The following is a 22,221-nucleotide window of genomic DNA, read 5'->3' on the forward strand; positions in this document are numbered from 1 at the left end:
CTGCAGAATCCATTTGTGACAAATATATGTTGGATCAATTTTGAAAAAAATGAATTAGATTTGACAGCTCTCCAGGCACTGGTGTGGATATGATGGGAAGATGAAAAAGGAGAATAGTCCTATTGGCAAGTCTTCATCCCATGCTTGTGTTATTGTGGTTGGCTTGTTTGTTTCTTGTTTAACATGCAACTCTGAAGTATACAAACTGTACGATGGCATTCTGTAATCCAGTGATTGACATCATGAGCATCGATCCACTCAATTGAGATACAATGACATCCAATCAACCAAGTCACAGAGCGTGACCACCCGATCCATTTAGTTGCCTCTTAGGACAAGCAAAGGTTGCTGGGGTCCATAATCTGACCTGGATCTTGGTGGTCTCAGCTATGACATTGGACTTGATAAAGGAATATTGCTAAAAGGGGCATAAAACCTGACTCCCTCACTCACTCGTGTCAACCGCTTCATACTCGTGATGCTGGTGTTTCCTAGCATATATTACTATTAGGACAGGGCGGTGGGGTAGTCTAGTGGTTAAAGCATTCGCTCGTCACACCAAAGACCTGGTTTCGATTCCTCACATGGGTACAATGTGTGAACCCTATTTCTGGTTTCCCCGACAGTGATATTGCTGGAATATTGCTAAAAGTGGCATAAAACCATACTGACTTACCGACTGTTAGGCCAGTTAGATTATAAGGAGCAATAGGATATACAGATCACAGTATACAATAGTTCTTAATTCAACTTATGATGCAATAATGCACATATACACATAGCCTAAAAGCAGTCACTATGTATAAATAATTACAAGACATTGTACAACTATAAATAGTTTCATTTTTGAAAACAAGCATAGTCACAGTGCAAAAATTCAAATACTTCTAAACCCGGAACCTATATATAAGAAAATATATAGACTCACTGATCATACTGATTGAAACAAAAATGGTTTGGAGCAAGGGAGGCCGAGTTTATATTGTTACAGAGATCCACTTCTATGGTCTCCCATAGCTGTATGGTTCTGCCTGTTGTATGTGGTTAGCTGAAGTAGTTCTGATGATTCAAGGCTGGGCGACCCAGTGAGGCTTGGCCAGATGTTGCCATGTTATATGGAGTAGGCAGGCAGCTGTCATATCGGCGTTACTGGATAGCCTGTCATCTCTACAGTATCACAGCTGGTGAATACACTTGCACCACAGGGAATACAGAGATAGGGCGCCTTTATTACAGCTTCTGGCCCTGATCGAAATTATTATCGGCTTTCATGATAGGCTTGATATTTTGTGCGCAAGATTAAAGATCGTATTATCGGGATATTATCTCGGGATTAAATTGCTTCCTATCAATTCAGGTACTACAGTATGAATGGCTGCAGTAGGTATGGAGACTGCGAACCATTTTGGTACGCGGGATTAGGGTCTGTTTAGAGGGTGTTCGGGATTGCAGTGTCATACGCGGGACGCTAATAAAATCGCATTAGTTACGCAGATTCAACATTTACAAAACAATGGGGGACGTAAAAATGCTTTATACATTCGAATATTTTTTCAAATCGCACCCTTTTCTCAATGCTTTTGAGATTTGGTTCAAGTAGTATTAGGGATTTAGGGGTGAGCAACGAGAGTGAAAATGTAGATGGTACTCGGGCTTCAGGGGAGTGGAGTTGACATCCTCAGTATTGTTACTGTTCGATATATTTCATTGAAAGTCTGCCCGCCACACCAAAATATGTTACAGATGGTACTTGTTGTTTCGCTGCTAGGTTAGGTGAGGTGAGGTGAGGTGAGGTGAAATTGGGTTTAACGTCGCCTCCAAGATTATTGTACTTATATAGCGACGTGTATGTATCTATGTTCAACTGTGGCATGTTATCTCTGTGGGCTGGCACTATATAACCGGCATGCACGTCGCAATATAAAGTGCACCAATCTTGAACGCGACGTTAAATCCCCTTCACCCCATAAAAGGATAATTAGGACTGACATCCCTTGAAGCATTAAGGGCCGAGGACAAGTTTATTGTACGGTTGTAATGATTCAAGAAAACATAGTCGGAATCTCACTTGTAATCTACAATGTTCTTATTGTTAGCAACCACGTGGGGGCTCCGGTCACAATAGGCCCTCGGGATGTCACTCTTGTCGTAAGAGCTAAATAACTTGAGATCGGGAGGTCTTGGTGGTCGGGCTATGCAGCTGATTGTGTGTCATCGGGCCCCGGCGGTGCGAAACGTTGATCGTGCTATCAACCACTAGCCTGATTTTCGGTCTACAAACAAATACTCATACACACTACAGTGATTAATTAACAGATGGTAATAGTTTATTTTTCTAAACGAGCGTTGTAACAGTTCATGATGTGTTACTAACAGGCCGTCATATTATAGCTAGGATACCGCCCACTCGGGCGCGAAGCGCACATATTAACCATCACAGTTTGTAACCATGAAATAGCAATAACAAGCTCTGTAAATATGTTCTACAGTTTGCCCCTGCAGTACGGAATATGTGATATCATGTAAATATCTGCTACAGTTTGCCCCTGCAGTACGGAATATGTGATATCATGTAAACATCTTCTACAGTTTGCCCCTGCAGTACGGAATATGTGATATCATGTAAACATCTTCTACAGTTTGCCCCTGCAGTACGGAATATGTGATATCATGTAAACATCTTCTACAGTTTGCCCCTGCAGTACGGAATATGTGATATCATGTAAACATCTTCTACAGTTTGCCCCTGCAGTACGGAATATGTGATATCATGTAAACATCTTCTACAGTTTGCCCCTGCAGTACGGAATATGTGATATCATGTAAACATCTTCTACAGTTTGCCCCTGCAGTACGGAATATGTGATATCATGTAAATAGAGAACGTCAACGCCAGGAAGAACCAGTCTCGATTATCTGCATCAACAAATTCCATTAGGTGTCAAAATAGTAGTGACAATGACATAAATGGATCACTGAAAACCAATGGTGTTCACGAACGGTGTAAGCATCTCCCACTCTACCGGTAGTGCCCGCCACAGAAATAAACGTAGAGTGAGTGAGACTTTAAGCCACCTTTGTAGCTATCGCAGTCACAAATAGAATGGGCTTCAAACCGGTGACCAGGTCGCGAATCCTGCCCGTGACAATCTAACGCTTTGACATCTCGGCTACCTCGACGCTTCTTTCAACACCGGGAGTACATGTAACCAATATCAATGCTGTGTTATGATCCTTTACTACAACACATACATATTTTTTGTGTTCGGGGTCTTGATCAGATGATTATTATACTGTTAATTTTTTTTATTCCACATTCACATTCTAGCCGAATCATGTTTCTGAGGAGATATTGAGGCGAGCAGTCCGGAGTATAACATGTCGACCTCCAGTGCCCTACGGACTGGTCTGACCTAGCCCAAGTGTTTCCGCAATTGACAATGTATGTGCGTGCGTGTGCGTGTGCGTGTGCGTGTGAAGTTATATGATTTATGAACAATCGCATTTTTATGAATTAAGATAACAGCCTGGGTTTATTGCGGCAATAATATACTGAAGAAAACATTTCATCAATAAAGATTTGAGATCATGAATAATTTTGAGGGTGTTGTTTTTATGAAAAACATAAAAACATTGTCTTCACATCAAAACAATATCCCCCAAAATAGTTATGATCTCTAACTTGTTTTGTTCACTAAAGTAGATGTTGTCCATTCACAATAGAAGACGGATCTACCGGTAACATAAGGAATTCTATACTATTCCACCTTTTAGTTTTTTCTCATCAGCATAGTTCGGTTTTCGTCCACACTTGAACAGCACCAGCGACGCCATTATCACCAACGCCAATAGTACTGCCAAACACCCAACAACGCCTGAAATAACCAGTTTCTGGCTACTAGAGGGCCCGGTTGGACTCGATTTCTCCATGTCTGGAGCTACATAGTCAGGGTCTGTGTAGTCAGGTACAAACCCAAAAGCAGTTGTAGCATAATTAGAGTTATCTCCCCAATTTCCGACGTCATCAATGGCTCTGATGGAGAACACGAAGCTGGCGTTAGTCAGTGGCGGCACGTTCAGTTTCAGCTTAAACACTTCACTGGAACCAGCTGGCTTTGGACTTCCAAGATCTCCAAACAGAACATCCTTTTGAGAGACTAAACTGACGGTGGGGTGGTTGTTGATCATGTCGTCAGCGTTTGGAGCAATACGGATCTGGTAACGCTGGGCTGAAATCAGTTTGACAACATTTGACAACGGAAATGCCCATGGTAAGAATTAAGTATACTTTAGATATTCCCCTGTGAGGAATACGATAAGAAAGTGGATACTAATTAGTGTTCAGTTAAGTTAATATTGTTCAACTATGAAGCTGGGCTCGTCAGACATGAACGAGTCAAGAGTAATTGTTGGCCGATGGCTCAGTGTCGATTGTCGACATACGTGTTTGTTATCCTGAATAAATTCCCTTTTATTATGTCATACATCCCAAGACCGCCTCCGTGGTCTAGTGGTAGAGCGTCCGCCCGGAGAGCGGAAGGTCCGGGGTTCGATCCCCGGCCGCGTCATACCAAAAGACGTCAAAAGATGGTACTTGTTTTTACCCTGTCAGGCGCTCGGCACTAAGGGTTAAAGCAAGTACTGGTCGGCTCGGAGTCAGTATACTGTGTCTGAGTGGTATTCATGTTAAACTGCGGCATGGTATCTCAGTGAGCTAGCACTATAAATCGGCATCAGTCCGGTCTAGTACAAGCAGCCACACACACACATACACACATACACACGTGCATGCACGTCGCTATATAAGTGCAATAATCTTGGAAGGCGACGTTAAACCCAATTTCACCTCACCTCACCTCATACATCCCAAACATTCTGCATGGATGTGTTGCAATGTGTGACTCTCCAATCCAGTGTAGTATTGCCGTGTTTGGACACATTTACTTGATTAAACCAGCACAATTTGTTACTTTTAATTACAAACAAGAAACTGATTTCAACGTTTTCGCAGTGGAACCGTGGCATTTAAACCCCGTGTTATATACCTGTATAGTAGTCGATGTCGTCTCCCGGCGCCGTCCACGACAACACCACAGTGCCCTCTTGGTGTGACGTCTTCATGACCTTGAGGTCTGTGATCCTGACCGGAGCAAGGTCATCACGCTTGAGCATTGCAGGGTCGAATGGCATAAATGACTTGGTTAGGTTGGGGTGGCTGACCACAAATGCTCCCCCTGATGTTACTCGACTGACAGGCGAGGACAGGGGGTACAAGAAGACTGACCTCCGAACAATGGGCCCTGAAGAATACAAGACACCGTATAATACCAAACTCGCAAAGGCTCACGGGGCATTTTATAATATTCTGCCTTGCAAGTTTGATGTTCTGTACACACGGTGTGGTACAATGTCTAACTATCATCAAATCGTGAAGACATCGTTTTGAAGGGATAGAAACGTTATGAGTTGTGAAAACAATTCGCATACAAATGACACCAAAGTGCCCGCCTTTAACTTCAGTTCACAAACCTGATTATTGACAAATCCATGAAGTCATATAACCCGTATCGTCAGATTTACTGATGTTTCTTTGAAACATTAATTATAAAGTTTGCGCATATTTACCATTTCCCGCTATGGTCTTACGTGATACTATTTAACTCAAAGTGTACTTGCCTGGGTGCAAGTTTTCCTCCAACAGAAAGCCATCTGTGTTGGATGGATGCTGGTATGTTTTGAGTGTACCCTTTCCGCTTACTTCGATCCGAACACTGTATCGACCGTTTCCGGAAAACTTGGTAAAATATCGAGAATAAACTCCATCGTCTTTGGTGATATCAGCGCCTAGAATGCAGGGGGGTGTCTTAAAAACAACTTTTCTTTTTATTCCTGGCATATTTGAGTTGTCGTTATGTGTTCGTTACAACAAGTCCACGTGTTGATTTAAATGAGGGTAATGTAATTTGAATAATGCATCGAGTGGAGTAAAACAATGGTCACTCATTGGTTAAATTAACTGAACGATGGATATCCACCTCCGTTCAAACATCAGATGAGCACTTTTCATTATTACATATCTCGGGTAAGGTATGTGCGTATGCGTGCGTGCTTGCGCGTGTGCGCGTGTGTGTTTGTTGTTTGACGCCGCATTCAGCATTATCCAAGCTATATGACGATGGTCGTAAATAAGCGAATCTACACCAGACAATACACTGACTGATACCGTGAGCACCGATCTACGCGGAAGATTACAGTGACACGCCATCAACCAAGCCCCCGAATAGGACCACCCGGTTCACTTCACAGACTGTTCCGATCAGCATACGTTTCTGGGGATCAAATGTAACCCGGAATCCCCACAATGTCTCGGGTCAGGTTACAGACTGAGAGTGTGATACGCCACGGACGCCATAGGAGTACCAATTCACACTAAATCAACACGATTGCAGCGGAAACAAGAATTAAATGTCTCATTTTATAGAACAATTTGAACCTTACCTGCTCCATTGTCAAGAAGGTGTACAATATAAGGCTTTGCAAAAGGTCTATCCACAACTGCCTGCACCCTCAGTCCAGTAACAGGGTGTACAGACTTGGTCACGTCAGCGTACAGGATAACCTGTGCTGGCCAGTTGGTGTTGCTGGACATGATGGACGTCTCGACTCTGATGGGGGCCCTCTTGGGGTCAACTGGTCTGGATACCACCATGATGGACACCTTCTGATAGTCGGAATCCGTGCTGGTCATCGAGTATTTCCACCGTCCACTCTGGGAAACAGAGTGAGTAAATAAATGGGTGCGACGCCAGCTGGATTGAAGTTCCACTATTCCCATGGTTACCTGGCTCCTTATTTCCATGGAGATACCTGGCTACTTATTCCCATGGAGATACCTGGCTACTTATTCCCATTGAGTTACCTGGCTACTTATTCCCATTGAGTTACCTGGCTACTTATTCCCATGGAGATACCTGGCTACTTATTCCCATGGAGATACCTGGCTACTTATTCCCATGGAGTTACCTGGCTACTTATTCCAATGGAGTTACCTGGCTACTTATTCCCATGGAGATACCTGGCTACTTATTCCCATGGAGATACCTGGCTACTTATTCCCATGGAGATACCTGGCTACTTATTCCCATGGAGTTACCTGGCTACTTATTCCCATGGAGTTACCTGGCTACTTATTCCCATGGAGATACCTGGCTACTTATTCCCATGGAGATACCTGGCTACTTATTTCCATGGAGATACCTGGCTACTTATTCCCATGGAGATAGCTGGCTAATTATTCCCATGGAGATACCTGGCTACTTATTTCCATGGAGATACCTGGCTACTTATTCCCATGGAGATACCTTGATCTTATTCCCATGGAGATACCTGGCTACTTATTCCCATGGAGATAGCTGGCTAATTATTCCCATGGAGATACCTGGCTACTTATTTCCATGGAGATACCTGTCTCCTTATTCCCATGGAGTTACCTAGCTCCTTATGTAATGTCCGTGCACCAAATCAATATGTTGGAAGCTGATACAAATTCGCAATGAAACGAATTCAAAATTTAATACAACAATATAAATTAGGCCTGGGATCAGATTCACGCTTCAGTGTTATTGGTTTTTGTATGAAGCATCAGCTGTGCTTTCAAAACTTTGTACTGGAGTTTCTGGACTCTTTATCATGAGTTTTCGTATGAGGCCACGAGGCAACTCACTGGTGTCAAATGGTCGATAACCAGAGGTCTGGCTTTACAGTCAATAACATGGCTTTGTCACAGCGACATTACCGTTATCAAACCTTGGCCATAAATAGGGCTACATAGGCACTTGCCGATAAAAGTTGAAAACTACTTGGCAAGCCTGAGATTTTCAAACTTTTGACATGATTCGATGAGTCAGTCGTCTGCTAGCTCCCCTCACCAACACTGAACCGAGATTGAAGCTACATCTTTCGTTGAATGCAGATGTCTTTAACTTGGTAATGTTTCTGTATGTAAATGTCGTTAATGACATGATATTAGAGCCGGCACTTATCATTTCTTATGCCCGGTTGCATCTAGAGAGAACAGTCTGTGGTCGAATCATCGCCTCCGAATGTTGTATTCATATCGTTTGTCTACGTTGAATCTCGACAATGTTCAAAGTTTGATTAAGTGAGTAATAAATAAATTTCTAAACTCTTCCCCGCTAGATAACGTTTTATTACAATACGTGTATTTCAAAAAGTATCTAACTTGAGCTTTTGAAACACACTCGTAATAAAAACGGAATCTAACGGGGACTCTTTTAGTAATATATACTTCCTTAACCACCTTTGTAGTACATCTCACCCACCTCGCACCCAAGTTTGGAGATAATAACTAGTAGTTACGGACAAAGAGCCACAATGATAATCAACCTGCAGGTCACGTCTGAGATGTGTTTCTCTCCGCTATTTATCCACCGTCCAATGTCACATGGGGACCATCTGATTAACTGTTTAACATTGATTGCCAGCGTACTCTAACCTTTACTGGTCAATACATATGACAACATACCAGACAGGATAATAATAATACAGCGACTTATTCATCGCCGCAGTCACATTCTCAGCTTCCTTTGGAGTATACAGCATAACACAATTTAGATCTGTAAACCGTATCAACGCAATCAAAATTATATCGAAGGTGAGCCTTGACAGACAGCTGACTAACGAGGGCTAGCTAGTCGTGCGTAAGTCGCAGTGTAGATGCCAGATACCTGAGACTGCGATAACTCTTATATACTGATCATTGTATGATAATGAACAATATCCCGGTGCCCGGATGTCCGTCCGCTTACCTCTGCAATTTCAGGGATGGCTACTTTGATAGTCTTGAATTCGTTATCACACGAGTACTCGGGATATACTTTCTTGTACATCCTCCCTGTTGGTGACGTAATGGTGACGTCAGGTTCACTTTGTAGGTACGTCATAAAGAAATGTGTGTCTCTGCCGATGTCAACGTCAACATTAACCTCACCAGAAATGTTATCTCCTTTCACCAGACCCGCGGCCCGGCTCAGCAACTGTAAGTAACGGAAACTGTGTTTACTATGTTTACTATAGATATTAGATCATTCTTAGATTATGAATAAAACGATGATTATAAATATACGAATGCATCATACCCTCCCTATATTTCTTGTGTAATTAGTCAGAAAATTTGACTTTTCCAAATATTACATTATTTCCCTTTATGCGCGCATTATTGACATTGGAAGAGTGAATGAGTGAGTTGGATTTAATGTGACAGCAAAACCATGCCAAATTGACGCGGGGCAGGTGTGGTATTGGCGGAACATGGATCATGATTGATTCCACCCTATAACCAGCGGTTCCTGGCATTGCTAAGGAAGGCAATCCTGCATAACGAGCTATGGTGTCCTAGGCAAATGAGCCATTCGCGCCTGGCGGGCTCGGGTGGTCAGACTCGCTAAATTAGCTGAAGCATGTCATCATATCCCAATTGCGTAGATAGATGCTCATGATGTCAATCACTGGATTATCTCCTTAATTGTTAGCCACGGGTCTGTGCTACCCTGATAACACTGGCCTGAATAACAATACATCCCTTCAACTTAAAGGCAAGTATCACCTGAACCGCGTTGTCTTGTCTGTCATGCCTGAAGGTGGTGTAGATGTCGAACACGGCGTCGCCGAGAGAAGTAGAACCTGCCTCGTTGCTGTCATAGTAGAATAGGCCCCCTGCCGGACAAAACGCTCAACTAAAACATGTTTTTTTCCAACATACAAATGAGTTCTTGAAAACAACAATCCAATGAAACAAATTGTTTAAGCATTTGTTAAAACCAAGCTCGTATCTCGCTCGCAGGAAGACCATCTACATAAGAAGCAACACACTGGGAATCTACGGATCGTTGTGACGGCGGGGACATCATGTGTTTGGAAATTGGTGAGCACTTGAGTACTTCACACATAGAAAGTCAGAGAAGGTTGCTTGTGTTATGAACCGGGCCCCTCTCAACAAACTGATCTTAGCGCTACGACCGTATTAACGCATAGTAACACAGACTGAGCGCTAAGATCGCTTCGAGGAACGGCTCTCAAACAGATATCTTTAAGCGCTACGACTGGTGGGACGGATTAATGACCCAAAGTTTCAGATCGAAAATATTAAAAGGGAAAATTCCAATTTAAATTTCTTTTTTTCACTTCCTCAAAATCTTAAGTTGGTAGGAGTCATACTTCGTGTTTTGAAGTTTGTAAAATAGATTTTCAAAAGATTTTAAGTATAGTATTTTTAATAATTTATAGTGACAGCGACAGCAAAAAAGGAGGTTTGTTTTTATATTTCACTTATTTCAGGTGGGCGGAATATATATATATTTTCCTTTTTCAAGTTTTTGGAGTCGGCGAATTCGTAAGCCAATTTCCAAAAAAGTCTGTCCTAAGGATGATCCTACACAGCATGGTGCCGTTGCATAAAGCCATCTTAGTGCTAAGGTCATCGTAACTCCCATACCTTAACATAGACTGACGACAGTCGTAGCGCTAAGGTTGTTTTGTACGACAGCACTGTATCTATTGGCAGGGCTTACCGGTGTCTGTTGCGGAGCTGGCGAAGTTGTCATCCGGGTCGGAGCTGAAGGCCATGATACTGACAATGGCACCCGCCTGCTTTACTTCCGGTAGGACGTCTTTTAGAAAGGGGGGCACTGTCTCAACACCGTCTGTCAACACCACTATTGCAGACCCACTGGCGTTCTCGCCGTTGTCCCTCAGCATCTACCGGGGCACAGATACACACACGTGGACAACACGCATCTACCGGGGCACAGATACACACACGTGGACAACACGCATCTACCGGGGCACAGTTACACACTCGTGGACAACACGCATCTACCGGGGCACAGATACACACTCATTGACAACACGCATCTACCGGGGCACAGTTACACACTCATGGACAACACGCATCTACCGGGGCACAGTTACACACTCATGGACAACACGCATCTACCGGCGCACAGTTACACACTCATGGACAACACGCATCTACCGGGGCACAGTTACACACTCATGGACAACACGCATCTACCGGGGCACAGTTACACACTCATGGACAACACGCATCTACCGGGGCACAGTTACACACTCATGGACAACACGCATCTACCGGGGCACAGTTACACACTCATGGACAACACGCATCTACCGGGGCACAGTTACACACTCATGGACACCACGCATCTACCGGCGCACAGTTACACACTCATTGACAACACGCATCTACCGGGGCACAGTTACACACTCATGGACAACACGCATCTACCGGGTCACAGTTACACACTCATGGACAACAAGCATCTACCGGGGGGGCACAGTTACACACTCATGGACAACACGCATCTACCAGGGCACAGTTACACACTCATGGACAACAAGCATCTACCGGGGGGGGGGGGGGGGGCACAGTTACACACTCATGGACACCACGCATCTACCAGGGCACAGTTACACACTCATGGACACCACGCATCTACCAGGGCACAGTTACACACTCATGGACACCACGCATCTACCAGGGCACAGTTACACACTCATGGACAACAAGCATCTACCGGGGGGGGGGGGGGGGGGGCACAGTTACACACTCATGGACAACACGCAGATATGCAGCAACTTACGACTGACGTAACCCGTATTTATAGTTGATGAACAGACAACCAAACGACGTACTGTAACAATTCACATGGCCTCGGCATAGCTTCGGAGTGACTTTGGGAAACTGGTTACCTCCAGAAATCTATATTCTACGTCATCGCCATAGGAATTTTGTTTTCGTGGTATGTAATTGACTTCATTAACTCGCTCTCGTAGAGACCACAACATGGTGTCCCTAGAAAACGACCCAAAGTGGAACTTTCTCAACTTTGCTTTATCGTGACGATTTAATACGGTAGAATATATATTTATGTAAATTTCTTTCAAATGCAGAGTTGATTTAACATTCAACAAGTCCATCTACTTAGTACGTTACAATACGAGCATACGGGACCGCCATACAATACCAAAAGCATTGTACCACATAGGACATACGGTATGTAGATCTATTGTGAATTCCCACCCAGTTCCTGTTAAGTGGCTGTTTGTTGTTGTTTGTTTTTAGTTTAACGCAGCACTCAGCAATATACCAGCTATATGACGGCGGTTTGTAAATAATTGAGTCGGGACCAGACAAACCAGTGATTGATATCATGAGCATCGATCAACGCAATTGGGATACGATTACATGCATCAACCCCATTTAGTTACTCGCCTCTTACAACAAGCATAATCGTCACTTATGGCAAGCATGGGCTGGTGAAGACCTATTCTAATCCGGATATTCACGGGTATTTCGTGTCTGAGACAAAATTGTCTGGATAATCTTTGAAGTACCAGGATATACACATACAGAATTTAAGTAATATAACTGTAGAAACATATTCACAGAAATGGATTTACTCCAAAATGGCTACACCACATAGTTCACCTCAAGCGCCGTCCTGACCCCCTTGCCGATGCTGGTACCCCCCACGGCAGTCTGAGGGAGGGAGAGTTTCAGGTCGTATCTAGCGGAGCTGTTTAGTATCGGCGTCATGGGGCTGATGACGTGGGCTGTGCTGCTGAAGGAGACTACTCCGACGTCAGCGTCGCTGTCAACGCCGTTCATGATGAAATTGGAGGCCGTCTGCCGTAATCGGGTAAGCTTGTCCTCATTCTTTGAGAACAAAAAATGAAAATTTATAAATTACTAAGGTATTGATTTTTTAACAGATTTATCTATTATTTGATTCAGAGGACACGTGTCAAGCTGCAGTCGTCTGAAGCGCCACTGTTCGCGGCTATGTTTTTTCACGTTATTTCGATTCTCGCTATTTCTATTATTTTCTCGCAAGTTCGAGTTTTTGAGATATACTTGAAATAACAAGAAAATAATCAAAATTACAAGTAAAATTTCGAAGTAACTAGAAAATAATTGATATAGGCTTTCGTAACAATCCCCACCTACACACATGGAACTTCCAGGCCACGTCTGACACCAAATAACTTTAGCTGTACCCAGAAAAGGAGCGGTGTCAGTCCTATGTGTACACACGCCGATGTGAGCTTGTCTCAGTCGAGTACTGCCGTGTAGACGGGCTGTAATTACTCAACCATAGTCAGTGCAGCATTTTAGACAAATTTGTCCACCCCTTTCTGACCGCTTTTCTACATTTCGGCTCAAAACCACAATAGGTCAGGTAGCACAAGTCACACAATTAATTAAGCACGACAAACTGATACGCTGTGTTATAAACGAAAAACTGTTCAGAGCAGCGTTAACCTCATTCAGTCACTATTTGCAATACAACTTTTGGTAGATCTTGCTTGCATCCTGTAATACCTCACCCATTTGTTAGTCGTATATTTATGCGACATATCAACGCCACCTTCTTTAAATACATCGAAACGGTTATATCTCTGAGTGAGTGAGTGAGTGAGTGAGTGAGTGAGTGATCCCACAAATATCCCGGCAGAGGACACTAAGAAATGGCTTCACACATTGCACACGTCGGGAATCGAACCCAGGCCTCTGAAATCAGCGTGTCTAGGCTAGCCAAACGTCCGGCAATATCTGGAGAATTCGTCATCACAATTTCACAAAAACAACACCCTGACACTCCTTCGTGTCATCCAGATTAGATGTGACTTAAATATAGAAATAACATAATGCTGATCATCCGTTATCTCGTGCACCCTCTATCTTGTTCCAGTACAAACAATCGGCGGCTGTTGTAACAATCTTACAATGTCAAGGTGGGAGTGTCCATTGAAGCACACTATGTCTGTCACGACAACATGCGTTCTGTAACACCTGTGTTTTGGGCTGTTATCGTGGAAGCTTCCTTAACGCATTCACTCACGTAAAGACGAAAATACACCCACGTGGTGATTCCGATTAAACATTGGTTCCCAGTTACTCGCGTATGCGTAAACGCCTATTAAAGAGGATCGGGTGGTCAGGCTCGGTGACTGTGTTGAGTGTGTGTCATTATGCCTCGATGACGTTGATAATTGTTCATGCTGTCAGTCACTGGTTCGCCTGACCCTACCTCGATGTTTTATTGACCGCCATGATATAGTTGGAATATGACTTAATGTCGCTTTAACTTTCACTCACTATTCACAGTAAATCTAAGTAAATATCTCATATCAACTGCCCGGCAAAAGAAAGTGTACAGTAAAGTCTTGAAAATTGGATTTGTTTGTTTGTTGCTTAACGCCGCACCTAGCAATGTTCCAGCTTTTATGACGGCAGTCTGGACCAGACAAACCAGTGATTGACACCATGAGCATCGATCTACGCAATTGGGATACGATGACATGCATCATCCAAGTCAGCCAGCCTGTCCACTCGATCCCGTTAGTCGCCTCTTACGACAAGAATGGGTTGATGGAGACGTATTCTAACCCGGATCTCGGGTAGAAAATTGAATTTTACCAACAAAATTACAAAAGTTTTTACTGCATTACATAACTATGATACCCGTGCAAATACATCACCATCGAATAACCATTTCTTGTTTGTTTCATTATTAGCTCCAATCAAACATGGCTGTATACTTTCTTCTGTCCGGCAGTGTAGTGTGGAACATTACCAGCATGCTCCCTGATGTATCCAGCACAAGTGCCACACGTCTCTTTGTGGTTGCTTTCACAATCTTGATAGTGGGCGTGGTATCTATCCCGTCCCTTGGGGGATTGTTACCCCCCTTGAAGTCCTCCGTCTCCGAGATGACCGCCCACGTGCTGCGTTGACCACACATCCGGTTGTGTTTATTGGGGGCCTCCCTGTTGTGGACCTTGGCTGTGTTACTCTGATCGTCGTCACAGAAGTCCACGATCTGCACAACAGTTAGGTAGTCATCAGGGCAGTATCATCATGTCATCATCATCATCATCATCATCATCATCATCATCATCATCATCATCATCTTCATCATCATCAACAACAACAACAACAGCAACAACAATAATATTAATAATGAAGAAGATTGCGACTCGTTAAAACAGTCCAAAACATTTTTTTAACGTTTCATATGTTTCATCGGGTAAGAGTGAATGGCTAAGGTTTTAAGCCGCTTTTAGCAATATTTCACCAATATTACGGCGGGGGAAACCAGAAATTGACTTCACACATTGTACCCATGTCGGGAATCGATCCCGGGTCTTCGACGAGCGAACGCTTTAACCACAAGGGTACCCTACGCCCCGATATCGGGTAAGAGATCTCTAATGCACGTACTTATCTTCAATAAATGAAAGACGAAGTCGTACTATTTTGTGTTTCTATATGGGCTTACACAGTCGACTTTCATACTTTACAAGTTAAGGCATTCTTTACACTTCGGGCTTTCCGTCCTTATCAAGCTGGGACGCCGTGCTATTACTGAAATACTGCTGAAATACTCACTCACTATAGCAAATCTAGATAATTACGGGGGCACAGGTGGCCCAGTCGTCTAAGCACCCGCGATTTGCTCAGCAGAGTTGCGTCCTTTGGGCATTCCATAAACCTATAATTGTTGGTTCGAATCCTGGTTCGCCCCGATTATGTTTCTAGTTTTGACAACACCATACCCATGCTCTTGGGTTTCACTGAAGTGGTAAACTTCTGAGACCTGCATCACTTCGGGCTTTCCTCCCACATTAAGCTGACACACCGTGATATAACTGGAATACTGTTAAAAGCGGCGTTAAACCCAAGTCACTCACTCACTCACTCACTCTAGACAATTACAAACTCTTACCGAAGGGATGGACACTCTGTCCATAATGGAAGAAACACTTTTAGTTCTGCGAACATCCGGCCGATAAGAGCAATCATCCGGGAACCGCCCAGTATGAGGGTCAAGGTCGCGGCAGAAGATGAGTGTCCCGTTAGGATACCGTATATATATTTGTCCGTAGATCTCGATGTTGCAACGCACCGCCTCCATCTTACCAGTCGAGGGAGAGAAGTAAAACTTCTGCTCTCCTAGTTGTGGGTACTCGTCAAACACGCCCCACCGGAAGTGAGCCCATTCGTGGGTGAGAACCTTTTCTGTAACCATGGAAACGAAATGGTACATGGTAATGCGAAAAAAGAACTGATGACAGAACAGCACTCTTTGGCGATGTTGGGCATTGAACGTCAACCCAGTGGGGTGTGTCTGGGCTATCCATGTACACTCATAAATAGCCAAGACGTTATAGTGTTGACGGTCGTCACGTCACGTCGCGAGTTCACCACCTGGGTGCAATGTATAAAACCCATTCTTGGTGTCCCCCGCCCTGATATTGCATGAGTAAAACCATTAAACACATAGACATCAAATACTACTTTAACCCCTAGTAAAACGAAATTGTTCTAATCACAATGAGCTTATTTCTTCATCTTCTCCAATATAACCAAATATAGGATTTTTTTACACAGGGACAATGTGTGAAGTCCACATTTGGTGATCCCTGCCTTGATATTTTTGGAATATTGCTCACTCACTCACTCACTCACTCACTCACTCACTCACTCACTTACCCACTGACAAACACCCACCCACTCACTCACTAATCCACTCACTCACTCACTCACTCACTCTCTCGCTCACTCGCCCACTCACTCACTCACTCACTCGCCCACTCACTCACTCACTCGCCCACTCACTCACTCACTCACTCACTCACTCGCCCACTAACTCACTCACTCGCCCACTAACTCACTCACTCACTCGCCAACTCACTCACTCACTCACTCACTCACTCGCCCACTAACTCACTCACTCGCCCACTAACTCACTCACTCGCCCACTAACTCACTCACTCACTCGCCAACTCTCTCACTCACTCACTCACTCACTCACTAACTCACTCACTCACCTCTCGGTCCATATTGTCCGACTGCTGACGAGCTGGTCATGAATGCCTCAGTGAGGTACACCCTGATGCCCGCCCTGCCACACCCACTGTACGTCCGACTGTAGGGCTCGCTGCCGTACCGACTGCCGGCCTTCTCGACAACAACGTCGGCGTTTGTGTATACCTCGGATGTCGCGTCGCTGTAGCTTCCCGTCCATGTCGACGGAACAAGGATGGTAACCTCTTTGAAGTACGCGCGTTTCTGTGTTGCCGTGTACATGAAGGCTGATGACTTCGTTATCATGTCCTGCCAAAAGTAACCCTGGTAACGTCAGTATCCTAAACATGTCTTTACATGCTATGTCAGAAATGTAAGCAACAGAAAAACGAACAAATCACTGATGTGACAGTGTTGATGATGCAATGAAAACGATCATTGAAAATGAGGCGTTCATTGTAAATAGGTGAGTGAGTGAACAATGTTTTCCGTCATATCACGGCGTGTCAGATCGATGTAGGAGGAAACTCCGAAGTGATGTAGGTGTTAGGTGTTTACCACTTTCGTGAACCCCACTAGCACGGGTATACGGCCTTGAAAAGCTAGGGAAATAATCATTCGAACGCGATGCAATCAGAAGGGTGCCAGTATGAGTGCAATACCAGTGGTGGAATTCTAGAGATGACAAAATTTACCAAAGACTAGTGATGTCAATATTGATGCAATGTTAGTGATAACAGTATTGATGCAATGTTAGTGATGACAGTTTTGATGCAATGTTAGTGATGACACAATTGAAGCATTGCTGGGGATGACGGTATTAACGCAATACTAGTGATTACAGTATTGATGCAATGTTAGTGATTACAGTATTGATGCAATGTTAGTGATAACAGTATTGATGCAATGCCAGTGATGGCACAGTACTGATCTAATACTAGTGATGACAGTATTGATCCAATGCTTATGATGACAGTATTGAAGCAATGCTAGTGATGACAGTATAAATCCAATGCTTGTGATGACAGTATTGAAGCAATGCTAGCGATGACAGTATTGATCCAATACCAGTGATGACAGTATTGATTCAAGGCTAGTGATGACAGTATAAATCCAATGCTTGTGATGACAGTATTGAACCAATGCTAGTGATGACAGTATAAATCCAATACTTGTGATGACAGTATTGGTACAATGCTGGTGATGACGGTATTTACGCAATACTAGTGATGACAGTATTGATACAATGCTACTGGAGACAGTACTGGTACAATGCTTGTGATGACAGTATTGGTACAATGCTGGGGATGACGGTATTTACGCAATACTAGTGATGACAGTATTGATACAATGCTACTGGAGACAGTACTGGTACAATGCTTGTGATGACAGTATTGGTACAATGCTGGGGATGACGGTATTTACGCAATACTAGTGATGACAGTATTGATACAATGCTACTGGAGACAGTACTGGTACAATGAACATTCATTTTGATTGGTTTAACGATCGGAATTATGATCCAGTTTAAAAAACCATGAACAACAAATGATCCAAATACTTATCGTGGTATTACTATGTTATCCGTTCTCGGAGAAATGGTGACATCTATAACCAACGAAATGTTATTTTGGTCCAATGAAAACACAGGTATTCGACCGTTGACTACATTTTCATGCTGAAGTCAACAATACCTAAGTACATTTACACAAATCGTGACACATTCTATGCAATGTACATTGGTCATATGTACATATCTGACTAATCTGTGATGACTATTTCAGGCATATAATAGTAGTAACAAGGTGGGGAGAACGTTGTGCAGTTTTTATCAAGTGTTAATACATGTCACAAGGATTCTGTTTTAGCCAACTGTGTAATATGAGTGTATTGTAAGTCCATGCCCCTTCTCCTTCTTTATGAACGGCCATGCTGGTCCGATACAGAAGTTAGAAAGATCCTGCAGCTGCTACACAATTCCACTCAGAAACCATTAAGGTATTACTTTTTCACTTGGCAGGTGATATTGTAATATCAAGGACGATACGTGGCTCACAAAATTTTACAAATCAGTTTTACTGCTATTGCCAACAAAAGTCAAATTTCAAAACTAGTTTTCAAATGTGGAACACAACTACCAAGAAATGAAAGAAGGTGAGGTGAAGTGGGGTTTAACGTCGCTTCCAAGATTATTGCACTTATATAGCGACGTGCATGTACGTGCGTGTGTATGTGTGTACTATAGTCCGGACTGATGCCGATTTATAGTGCTAGCTCACTGAGATACCATGCCGCAGATTAACATGAATACCCCACTCAGACACAGTATACTGACTCCGAGCCGACCACTCCTTGTTTTGGCCCTTAATGCCGAGCGCCAGACAGGGTAACAAAATGTACCACCTTTAAACGTTTTTTTTGTATGACAAGGCCTTCCGCTCTCCGGGCGATCAGGAATGAAAGGATACATGGCTAGAACATTTATAGGTAGTTGCATCAAATGCATATCTCGGAGTCCCATTCAGTTACAAATTACATGGAAAGTGTACACGCCAATAGAGCTGCAACACAAACCAAGAGTGTTCTTCTAGGAGCATTATCAGATTTTGAAAAGGTCTTATAAAGTATTATTGTTCTTTAAAAAGTGGTTGCAAAAATATATCCCGTTCTCCTACATGGATCTGAGGTGAAATGTGTATAATGCTGTTGAATTAGTTTATATGTATGTTCGAGGGCTGCTCAAAAAGTTCTAAGTCTGACTAACTTTCAACTATGGGCCATAACAAAGTGAACTAGCCAGTGTAGTTCATTGCAAGTGTATTTGATCTGTTGAGGCCGTTTGTATATTAGTGACAGCCAGTTGATAGGGGTCCAATAGGACACCAAAATGGAAAAGAACGAGTACTGAGCAGCCATCACGTTTTTGACTTCAGAGAAAAGAACTCTCCAAGAAGTTCACGACCGCATGTCACAAGTGTATGGAGATATGTGACCTAGCTATTCCACTGTTAAACGTTGGGCAGCTATATTTAAGTCTGGGAGAACAAGCCTTGATGATGACCTTAGGTCTGAACGCTCCATCAATGAAGATTCAATCAAGGAGATAGAAAAACTTATACTGTCAGATAGACATATTGCCATTCCTGAACTTGAGAAAGACACAGGTCTGAGCCATGGATCCATTGAAACTATTATTCATAAACATTTACAGATGAATAACATATCTGCTCATTGGGTGCGAAAGTTTCTAAATTCTGATCTTAAGGAAAGACGAACTGACATTGCCAGAGATTCAGCACTAATTGAAGAGGATTTAGTGAAAATAAAAAAGAGATTAGTAATGGGTGAGAGATTATATCGAAGAAAAGCGGCGAGGAATGCTGACTGCTGGAGTTCTATTATTTCATGACAATGCATCTTCTCACATCTCTCGACTTGTAAAGACTGCTCCCCATACTCGCCAGACGTGGCACCAAGTGATTTCCACGTTTCCTAAACGGAAAGATCACCATCGTCGAAAGCGCTATGACGACAACGATGACCTCAAAGCTGCCGTGAATGGGTTTTTCAGGGTGGCTTCAGAAAACTTCTTCCTGACTGGAATTGAGAAGCTTCACGATCGTATTGAAAAGCAGGCAGATTATGTTGAAAAATAAAATTGAAAACAGTTTCACAATTGTTAGTGTTGTTTGTTGGGCTTAGAACTTTTTGACCAGCCCGCGCATGTGCACTATGTTAAGGAATCATGAAAAGTACTCCCAATAGAATTGTATATGGAGAATGTGGACAGTCACCACTGTATACTTTTAATTATCATAAACTATGAAAGCTATGAATTGGCAAAGTAGTTTTAATGTTCATAGCTATCGGGTATATGTAACTGTTATCTACACAGAAATATACTCAGTTCAGATGTAGCTCAGTTCAGATGTAGCTCTCGTGGACAAAATCTGCTTTTACTTTCAGTTCTTATATAACGATGTCAGTAGTGACAGAAAAAAACCATATTATGTCTATTGTTGTAATGTAACTTGATTAAAATTGAAAAATTATTTTACTTTCGTCTTGAGTGTTCAAACAATCAACCTTTAAGAAGTAAAATGTTTTCTTATCAGTCCAAAAAATCGATCGATTGATGACTTATCAAAGTTCATGCGATGCCGTTATGCAAGATTTATTCTCTGCCATAGTCTCTCATAACCATGCACTCGTTCTGTATTATGCATAAACAATGAAATGCCAATGATTGACACAGACCAGACTATTTGTTTGGAAAAGATGTAAATTGAAACTGGCGGCACATATAAAGGTTACATGGGCGACATAAGGTAGTGACAAACCATTATGCCTAGTAAAATACTAACCTTTGACCTTCGCAGCAATAATGGCTAGCTCGGTTATAATAAAACCGTGAAACACAAACATACTTTTAGAATCCATTCAACAGTTTTTACGTCCGAAACACTCAAGTACAACTCCTCCTCGAATATATAACGTAAGCAGCGATACAGATCTTACCTTATATAAACACTCAATAATTCATGTAGTATTAATGTCCATATTGTGTAATAGAAAGCTAACATCATCCAGTAAATCACCTTAATATTGTCCAGTAGTGGTTGACTCTCTGTGACGTCTTGGTGTATAGCAAACAAAACCTTAGTATATCCATTGTTCTCCAGTTTTATGGCTGTTGGACGGGTTATCGCTTGAGTCTGCTTGGCGATTAGGTACGCCAGCAGCAAGTATATCGTTAGTACTGGTCTACACGGCTCCATCACAATGTAACCACTTTTACATTCTGTCTCAGTGTCAAGGTTGCCTTTGGTCCTTTGGCGTTGTTTTCGTGATTTTTGGATTAAGCTTGTGAAGACCAGGTCGTGAGTTGTATATTTACCTGTCCACCGACTGCAGAGTTATCAGTGGCGATACGATCAAAGTTCTATTGATGACGGTGTTGGATGTACTTCACGAATAGGATAACTGCCATGTCAGTGATAACACTCATCGTGATAAAGCAACATGTAGGTATCTTGGGAATATGGCCCTATACACGCATACACATGAGTGGAAGACCCGTGAAGATCCGGGGTAGAATAGGTCTTCAGCAACCCATACTTGCCGTTATAGGCGACTATGCTTGTCGTCAGAGGCGACTAACGGGATCGGTTGTCAGGCTCGCTGACTTGGTTGATGCATGTCATCGTATCCCAATTGCGTGGATCGATGCTCATGATGTCAATCAGTGGATTGTTTGGTCCGAACTTGATTATTTACAGACCGCCCTCATATAGCTGGAATATTGCCGA

General features: G+C 43.0%; 1 protein-coding gene across 1 annotated transcript; it reads right to left on the reverse strand.

Moving 5' to 3' along the window:
- Window positions 1-2,302: 2,302 nt before the first annotated feature.
- Window positions 2,303-21,852, reverse strand: LOC124114031 (calcium-activated chloride channel regulator 1-like). Its single transcript, XM_046474565.2, has 12 exons — window positions 21,511-21,852; window positions 16,936-17,221; window positions 15,831-16,123; window positions 14,679-14,924; window positions 12,530-12,757; window positions 10,590-10,776; window positions 9,626-9,735; window positions 8,829-9,056; window positions 6,499-6,769; window positions 5,677-5,844; window positions 5,046-5,300; window positions 2,303-4,229 (listed from the first exon to the last, which is right to left on the reverse strand). The coding sequence occupies exons 1-12, from the start codon at window positions 21,688-21,690 to the stop codon at window positions 3,754-3,756; spliced, it is 2,928 nt and encodes a 975-aa protein (XP_046330521.2). The 5' UTR covers window positions 21,691-21,852; the 3' UTR covers window positions 2,303-3,753.
- Between the last annotated feature and the right edge of the window lie 369 nt (window positions 21,853-22,221).

The sequence above is a fragment of the Haliotis rufescens genome, unplaced genomic scaffold (assembly GCF_023055435.1).
Source record: "Haliotis rufescens isolate VD_foot unplaced genomic scaffold, xgHalRufe1.0.p SCAF_151, whole genome shotgun sequence".
NCBI classification, from domain to species: domain Eukaryota; kingdom Metazoa; phylum Mollusca; class Gastropoda; order Lepetellida; family Haliotidae; genus Haliotis; species Haliotis rufescens.